The sequence below is a fragment of the Carya illinoinensis genome, chromosome 5 (genome assembly GCF_018687715.1).
Source record: "Carya illinoinensis cultivar Pawnee chromosome 5, C.illinoinensisPawnee_v1, whole genome shotgun sequence".
NCBI lineage: Eukaryota > Viridiplantae > Streptophyta > Magnoliopsida > Fagales > Juglandaceae > Carya > Carya illinoinensis.
In genome coordinates this window covers 39,982,394-39,992,261 of record NC_056756.1, presented here as the reverse complement: position 1 = coordinate 39,992,261, position 9,868 = coordinate 39,982,394, and the positions used below count along the sequence as shown (strand labels likewise).

Genomic DNA, 9,868 nt, shown 5'->3' with positions numbered 1-9,868 from the left:
AAGTTCAGCAGTAAGTAATGGGTGTGCTCGATATGGATCCAGCTCTATTTAAAAGGAATGGATCCATAAAAACCTATCTTATAGAGGATGAAATTCATGTTGAAGAGTTTGCTAAACTGGTCACATTTTCAGTGGAGTTTAATGAGGAAAACTCTAATGCGAAGTGCTCGTGTGGGTTATTTCAGATGAGGGGGATACTGTGTAGGCATATTCTGGTCATATTCAAATCCAACCAAATAAAATCATTGCCAAGTAAATACATTTTAGATCGATGGAGGAAAAGTAACTATGTGCACAATTTTAGATCCTTGTGTGCTTCTTACTCATATTGGCCAAGTAATATGTACTTCGTAGATATATAAAATGATGCCCTATGTCTCATGTGTTACATGTTTCTTAGCTTTCAAGAGAAGACACACCAGTCCTCGACACCCGGAGAAATTTATTTGGCACATCAAAGACCCCCCCATCTCCACTGTCAGAAATGTTAGCCAGGTATATGAGCTTGTTTATTTTTGCATACTCTAAAAGTGGGCTGTTTTTATATTTAGTAAATAGTTTCTGCACTGAAGAAAGCATTGACAATCACTTGGTTTTGATAGTTAAATTTTTGTGTTCATCAGATTGTGGAAGACAACTTAGCTTTTGATATTAGTGTAACCCAGCCCTATGAAACATTATTTGAGAGTCAAGAAACTGTAATGACTGTTGCGATTTTCATAGTTAGTTAATAGATTAATACGAGGACTTGCATACTAATTATTTGCATCTTATTCATTACAGATTCATTTTGGGTTGGATGGCTCACAACCGCATTATGTGGATGAGACACAACCAAATCCAACAATGACATTGGGCAATTTTTAAACATTGTAATTTTTGTTGTATTGGCTGTAATTCCTGTGCAAATGTATGGATTCTTGTGTATTGAATGTAATTGGACAGTTTCTAGGTTCTTTTGAATGTATTGCACGTCTATGATTGGTCTCCACCAATTTCGGAAGTTCAGCAGGGCTTGTAATGATACCTATGAAGTAAGTTATCTGGTATAGAATGATTTTCAGCTCCTATTCTAGCTTTAAATTTCATCACCCTTCTTAAAGGAGGTTTGTAAATGTTTGGTTAATTTGTATTGTTGACAGGGCTTGTAAATGCTTCCAATGAGGAGGTTTTATATTGGATTCAAGTCACACTAATTAGAGTGCAATCATGATCACAACGGACCATTTTCAATTTGTAATAAATTAAGTTACATGCTTTGATTTTTTCAAACACTGGGAATTATATTTTCTACCACCCATGCATATCTAGGAGCAGGAAAAATTGAAATTTGTAGGCTTGTAGGTAAGCTGAGCTTCTTCCTAGATAAAGGATGTAGCTATAGAACAAAACTGGAGTAGTTCTAGTGAATGGCTTTAGCACTGTGTGATTGCATGATAGAAAGAAAGTTGAAGGGAAGCTTCTGATTACACTACTTTAAGTCCCTTCATGTTCTATGATATGGATAACATTTGATTGTCAAAGAAGAAATTTGTTGATAAAATGAGTCTAAATGAATGAAATTGTGAAGATGTGCATAGCATTGTTGAGGGTGTGCATGGCATATTCAGGCATGTCCAGATACGTGCATGTCCAGAAAAAGGCACGTAATTGGTGGGTCGGTTCAGTTCTATTTTGGTACACCAAGTTAAGAGGTCTTGGGCAAATAATGACAATAAAGAGAAAGGGCTCAGCCCTTAGTCTCAGTTGTAACATATTAATCTGAAACATGAGTCTACTCAAAACACCACATTTATTTACACATCAAAAAATTGGGGTTACATATTCTAGTTCTGGGTACATGTTCTGTGAGAATACACAGTCCCAAAATACAACAGCTGTAACACCACGTTCCCACTTCAGATTACAACCACAAACAGAATATACAATCTCAAAATACAACAATTCTAACATGAAACTAATCCCACTTCAGATTTACATCCACCATCAAAAAACTACAAAATGCACAATCTACACTTCCCGAAACATGGCTTCCCAGTTCGTCTTTACATCGACCATCAGAACACATTAAAAGACAATACAAAGACAATAAAAAACATATCTTGCCAGAGTAACTTAAACTACATATTTACAATAATTAGATCGGAAAAGTCTAAAATCACTTAGACAGCAAATTGTAACAGAATACAACAATGGCAACAGCCCAATACAGTTGGAGTAGTGTGCATGAACGCTAATTTTCAGCTTCTTGCTTTAAAAGCACCAACTCCTTCTGAACCTCCTCAAGTATATTGGATAACAATTTCTCAATTGCATCAGCTCTCTTCCGAAACTTAATCTCCCTCTGTTGAATATCGTCGAGTATCCTTTTTAGCTCTTCATCCTTCCTTAATAGTTCATTTTTTATTTGGTGAAGTTCTTGCTCTATGTCCAAAGTACCATCCACCCACTTAAAGAACTTGCAAAATGGTAAGCCCTGCTTATTTTATCCAAACAGGAAAAATTGGGTTAGATGTACATATTATAAGCGTGGTACAGCTAGAAACATATGCAAATAAACGTTTTACCTCATTGTTGTACTTTGGACAACCAAAGAAGAGTCATCCTGAATTTCTAGGAGTATTTGAGTATCTTAGTGTCGCTTCAACCTCACAGAAGCATAAAGGTTGACTCAAAATACGTTTACCAAAGGATGAGGAAGAAGTTGAGGGTGATGACATTCTAACATGAAACAAAAATCAATTCACTTCCCCACATTTAATCATATGGAAATATAATAAATTGAGTTTAAACAAAACTAAAGAATTTATTATACAAATACAGTTTGCATGAAACAGAAATCAGTTCAGATTCATAAAACAAAGTTCAGATTTAGTGCACATAATCTCACTTGGCTCACATACCAACATATTGAAATCTACATACTTGAGTTTAAACAGAACAGTCCAATCCATTATACAAAGTTCAGATTTTGGAGTAATACTATAACTTGCCTCACATTTAAACATATAGATAGTTTAAACATAATACTCCAATTGATCATACAAATAAAAGTATCATGAAACTAATCTCACTTGGCTCACATACAAACATATTAAAATCTACATACTCGAGTTTAAACAAAAAAATCCAATTCATTATACAAAGTTCAGATGTTGGAGTAATAAAATCACTTGGCTCACATTTAAACATATAGATAGTTTAAATAGAGCACTCCAATTGATTATACAAGTGAAAGTATCATGAAACTAATCTCACTTGGCTCACATACAAACATATTGAAATCTACATACTCGAGTTTAAACAGAACAATCCAATTCATTATACAAAGTTTAGATGTTGGAGTAATAAAATCACTTGGCTCACATTTAAACATATAGATAGTTTAAACAGAGCACTCCAATTGATTATACAAATGAAAGTATCATGAAACTAATCTCACTTGGCTCACATTTAAACATATAGTAGTTTAAACAAAACACTCCAATTGATTATACAAATGAAAGTATCATGAAACTAATCTCACTTGGCTCACATAACAACATATTAAAATCTACATACTTGAGTTTAAACAAAACAATCCAATTCATTATACAAATGCTCCTATTGGAGTAATAAAATCACTTGGCTCACATTTAAACATATAGATAGTTTAAAAGAACACTCCAATTGATTATACAAATGAAAGTATCATGAAACTAATCTCACTTGGCTCACATACCAACATATTGAAATCTACATACTTGAGTTTAAACAGAACAATCCAATTCATTATACAAAGTTCAGATGTTGGAGTAATAAAATCATTTGGCTCACATTTAAACATATAGATAGTTTAAACAGAACAATCCAATTGATTATACAAATTAAAGTATCATGAAACTAATCTCACTTGGCTCACATACCAACATATTAAAATCTACATACTTGAGTTTAAACAGAACAATCCAACCATACTCGAAATTGACCTAGGAATTAACAAATCAAATATAATATAAAATAAAACTCAACTTCGGTTGGTCACTTTGAACTGCATTCATCCTCGATTCTTCGTAATTACAAAATCTGCAGACGAAACAACGGACGAATTAGATTTTGAAACAGAAATAAAAATAAATAAATACTGCAAAAAAATAATATATTTCAACACATATTCGCTAGGGGGGTTACCAACCTTGAGTGAGTTCTCTGGACAATTGCCCGATGTCCAAACCCCAACTCCAAAATTGGGTTTCTCGGGTTCAGGTTCGAGGAGCTAGGGTTAGGGTTTCGGGAGTTAGGGTTAGGGTTAAGGTTAGGGGTTCAAAGATTTTGAAAAAGAACCAGATCTAAAAACAACAATGCAAAACCAATCATAACGAACTAGACACCCAGACACCCAGACTACAAAAGATAAACCGAGGGGAAAAATCAGCTCAAAAAACTTTTGGTAAATCGAAACACAAATTCAAGCACCCAACACTTGCGAAGGAGAAAGAGAAAACCGAGACTTGCAAAAGATAAACAAAAGATAAAATTACCCAGACTGTAAACAGAAATCGAGAGGAGAAATCTGAGAAAAAATTGCAAAATCAACCAAGAGATTCAAGCACCCACACTTAAGAAGGAGAAAAAAGACGACAAACATACGAATGGATTCTGAGAAGACGAAGGACAACCCTTACCTGCGAAAGAGAAAATCGAGACCCCCAAAAGATAAACAAAATATAAAGTCAGAAACTTGCTCAAATCGATCTGCGAAAGAGACCTTTACAAACAAGGAGAAAGCACACTATGGATTCAGTGGAAGGTAGCTCAAAAGTCTTCGTCAGGTTCGCAGGGGCTAGGGTTAGGGTTGATGGAGAATGGGAGACGAAAGGGGTGAAGGAGTAGATGGAGAAGATTAGAGAAGACGAAAGGGACGAAGGGTTAGGGTGAAATGGGCGAAGTGGACTTGAAGTGTTTAGCACCCGAAGGGTTCCCGTCAACCATTATGCACCGTTTTATTAAATCGGATGACACGTAGGACCCGAGTACGCGGCGCCTACCCACTGCGCTTGCATAAGCATTTTTCTTTATTTTTTTAAAGAGAAATTTATAATTTTTATTAACAAAATAATATATAAAATACATATAATAAAATCTATATTTAATATAAATTAATTTAAATAATAAATTTTAAAATTTAAATCTTAAAAATTAAATCTCACATTAGAAAATAAAAATAAATTACGCAAGCGACAAGACTTATATTCATGCGGCAATGGGTGTGGCGGCAATATATTATTATTATTATTATGAGCAGTGCCGGTCTTGAGAAGAATTAAAAAATATATATATTTTTAATTTTTATATTTTTTCATTCAGTTTTTTATATTCTAACAGTTTTTATTTTTTATTTTTAAATCTACAACATCAATAAAAAAATCACTTATTTAATTATTAAATAAAAAAATTATCGAGAGTGTTGATTGATTTAACACTGTAGAGAGTGTTGATTGATTTAAAATATAGTATATTAATTATTGAAGTGGATAAAATTTAAAATAATAAATAATTTTATTATAATCGTTTTGTTAATTTAGTAGTTAAATATGTAATGATTGATGAGAGGGCAATGTTCTCAGGGCCACCTTAATTCCTTCACCAACAGACCGGACAGCGGCGCATAAGATTTGAGCGATCTCTAGCTTTGACAAAATATTTTATTTTATTTAATTATTATAATTTTTTAAAATTAAATTTTTATATGAAATAAAATAAATAATTTAATTTTTTTTATTCTAATATAATATATTTTAATAATATTTTATTTAATTTTTAACTTTAAACTCAACTCATCTTTAAAACTAAACTAAATTTATTACATTCTAGTCATTCGTAAGGAAATAAAATCCACCAAGATTTGGCTGTGTCTTCTAAGCTCCTATTATTTTTAGAGATAAGACGGAATGAAATAAGTTAAAGTTAAAGTTTAAAGTTAAATAAAATATTATTAAAATATATTATTTTTATATTAAAATTTAAAAAAATTGAATTTTTTATTTTATTTTATATAAAAATATAAAAAAACTGTAATAATTAAAATAAGATGAGATGAGACGAGAGACTGCTGGGGGTATTTATCTCCAATGCACATAATTTTATGGATCTTTACTACACATCATCTTAAGACACGCTATACATATTTTTATTTTTTTTATTTTATTCTTATTAAATTAATTAAAATTTCCTATTCATTATCTGTACCATACAAATAAAAAAAATACAAAATTAATACATAATATGTAATATATGAACAAAGAATAAAATTATTCAATTTCACAATACATTAATATGTACGGATTGATCGGCAAGATATCATTATACAAGTATGCATTAATGCGACAACAACCTATAATTTCACGTTGAAATTATTTAATATTTTATTTATTAAAATGGGATTACAAAATAAAATAATACTTTAATTATAAAAATAAATTTAAAAATCAATATAATTTGATTTTATATATTAAATTATAAAATTATTTTTATTATAAAATATATTTAACGTTTGGTACAAAATTAATTTATTTTTATAAATCTACATGTACAGCGTATCTTCATCCGATACACACAATTTGACTATAAAAGTAGGAATCGGGACCGCAATGTATCCGACGATTATTATGGAGGATTTTTTTTTTTTTCTCATCAAATTGATAGGTGGTACTCGTAATCTGATGGTAACGTGCTATAGAGACTTCTCCGCTCAGTTTTGAGGAAAAATTTAATTGTAAGTATAATTATGTATTAATATGTATATTAATTTAACGTGATTAATTAAAAAATATATTTTATTAACAATAATATTAATTTAAATTTTAAATATAAAAAAATTAATATTGATACGCAGATTAATATGTAATTTTACTTATATATAGTAAAACTCATGCTTTAAAATGGTTGAAACTTTTGCAAAACAAAAGTTCTATACAAAAATAATAATACAGCCAATTACATTATCAGAATGCATAAAAAATATATAAAAATAACTTTATGTAGAAAATAATGATACTATTTTACAAAAATGTCATCCATTTATTAGCGGTTTACAACTATATTTGGCCAAAAAGTTATGGCAATTTGCACCATGACATTTTAGACTTTCTCATTAGCAGAGTTGGACCGGTTTGCAAACCTTCTCGAACGTCAATCTTTCAAGAAAGACCACAATGTTCTATGTTTGGGTTTAATTGGAATTATTCTGCTTGAATCAGTTGAAGAGTCAGCAATTTTCCTTCATGAAATTCTAACATTAAAATCCTTTTAAGGCTTGTTGAAATTCCAATTGGTGGGTTGGTTCACTACAAGAAAAATGATTATCTACATTTTTATGATCATGTTTATGAAAAAGAGATAACACATTTTTATTATTATTTTTATACCAGGACGGTTGGGGATTTTAAATCTAAATTTTTTATTGAAAAAACTAAGTTATATGCCATCAGATTCTTACCTACATTTTTACTCTTTTGTTTACATAGATGTTCTTGGATTGCATCGAACTTAGATTCTTCGATTCTACAAGGAGAAATAAAGACATAATTATGTAAATGCTTTACGTTATATGAAAAGTATGCCACAGCTGATTTTATTTTTTCCAAAGGGTTTTAAGCTTTAACTGCATTTATTATTTTTTAATTACATTAGATCATTGGCCAATTCCATCAACCGTCAGATCGTTCAATGCTTGGCGGCTTCCACGAAAGATCAGTACAAAACAGAGGCCATAACCATCGTGCAAAGTTGAAAGTTGCACACCTATTGTCTCCTTTGGACATCATGATTTGACGGGAAGATTCGATTAGTTGAGTTATCAGTAATAATATTTTATAAATTTTATTAAGATGAGTTTTAACTTTTTTTTTTTTTTTTTGAAGATGAGATGATTTAATATTTTAGGTTAAAATGTCACTATGAATTCAACTTTTTTTTATAAAAACTTGAAAAAATAATGAATCTCATTAATAATTAGTTTGAGATGAATTAAATTTTAACAACTAAACAGAACCTAAACAGCTTGGAATTGCAACTCAGGTATCAGTTAATGGTTGAGTTGCCAAATTATTTCAGAAGATGCAGTTTAGTTTATGTACTTGGAGGACATGTATTTTGTAAAATTTGCTCATTAAAATGTACACGCAAAACATGCTTCTCCTTTAACATCATGGGCTATTTATTTCTCTGTATTTCAGCACGTATAACAAGATCAATAATGAGCACAAAAAGCATATATAATCATAGAACAAAAGCAAAACGAAAAAGAAATCACTACATTGGGATCATCAGATCAGAGTCTTTTAGCCCTGCTCCTGTTATTGGGAGGAAGGATGAGAGTCTGGACCATCTAAACACAAAGGATTGAGTGGTGTCTCGTACCAATTTCAACTTTCGGATCATCTGGATGTCATATGAGGAACAAAAGGTCCTTATTTTCATTCTTCAAAGTAACAGTGTTGGATCTGTCTAGCTATTTGATTCTTGGAGATATATAGGCACGCACTGGATTCTTCATCACAACCAAGAACTCCTCCTTTTCTGAAAGATCAACACCTTCCCCATCCACTGTTTTGAACTCAAAATTCCAGACCAGATTTGAAACAAGATACTGGAGGAGAAGTAATCCTAGTCTGTTCCCGGGACACATCCTTCTCCCAGCGCCAAAGGGCATCATCTTGAACGCTGTTACATCGGACACTTCTTCTCCAATGTCTTCACCAGTCAACAATCTCTCCGGCCTAAACTCCATGGGATTCTCCCACACGTTTGGATCTCTCCCGATCAGTGCTGTCACGATGTTCACCGTCGTGTCTTTTGGGATTGTGTAGCCGCAGAGCTCAACATCTTCCATGACTGTGTGTGGAATCAACGAGGTGTTTGGAGGGTGAATTCTCAGACTCTCGAGGACCACTGCTTTCAGATATGGAATCTTGTGCAAATCATCTTCCTCAACTTCTTTCGCTCCTTTTGCCACCACCTCGCTGATTTCTGCAAAAAGTTTGGATTGAATTCGTGGGTGTTTCACTAAATATGCCAAAACCCACTGCAGCATCGTTGTACTTGTGTCGGCTCCTGCATTGATGAACTCCGAGCACAAGCTCAGAACATCTGCTTCTTCCAGATTACCTTTCTCTTCGGAGATTTTCAAGTCCAGCAAGGAATCTGTGTAAGAAATCAGTTCGAATGCCTTGCCTCTCTCTTGTCTCAACTTCTTCCGGGCTCTGATCAATGGCAAAATCACATCGTCTTGGTTCTTCAAGAATTGTAGGTATTTTTTCCAACGGTTTCTGAGCAGCAACTTCCCCAGTCTGGGCCAGGTACCGAACACACTGAACTGCTCGTAAGCGACAAGAAGTTGATATTGTATTTCTTCAACTTCTTTGATTTGGGTCTCGCTGAGTTCTCCGAAAGCCATGCGAATAAACAGGGAAAACACAGCATGGTGGATATGATCGAGAAGCCGGACGGGCTGATTGAGCTTGGAAGATTCATGGAAGCCTATGATCAAGGAGTCCAAGACACGCTTGCGTTCAACAGAGTAAGATTTCAACGAAGTCGGGTGGAGAACTTCCGAAATGAGATTACGACGGAGGGCTTTCCAGGTTGGGCCAAAGGGGGTTGCGCCGATATCTTTGCGCTTGTTGCTGAGAACAGCGCTAACGGGGACGACTGCAGGACGGCTCGCAAAGGCGGCGCCATGTCGAACAAGGGCTTGGTGGGCGAGGGTGTAGGAGGTGATAAAGATGAGGGGTTCAGAGCCGAGATAGACGGTAAGAATCGGACCATACTTGTGGGAGAGATCATAGATGACAGATCTCAAATCAACCATGGATTTAGGAAGCAAATG

The 9,868-nt window shown here is 33.2% G+C and overlaps 1 protein-coding gene across 1 annotated transcript; it reads right to left on the bottom strand.

Moving 5' to 3' along the window:
- Positions 1-2,233: 2,233 nt before the first annotated feature.
- On the bottom strand, positions 2,234-9,436 carry LOC122310338 (cytochrome P450 89A2-like). Its single transcript, XM_043124233.1, has 2 exons — positions 8,525-9,436; positions 2,234-2,476 (listed from the first exon to the last, which is right to left on the bottom strand). The coding sequence occupies exons 1-2, from the start codon at positions 9,434-9,436 to the stop codon at positions 2,234-2,236; spliced, it is 1,155 nt and encodes a 384-aa protein (XP_042980167.1).
- Between the last annotated feature and the right edge of the window lie 432 nt (positions 9,437-9,868).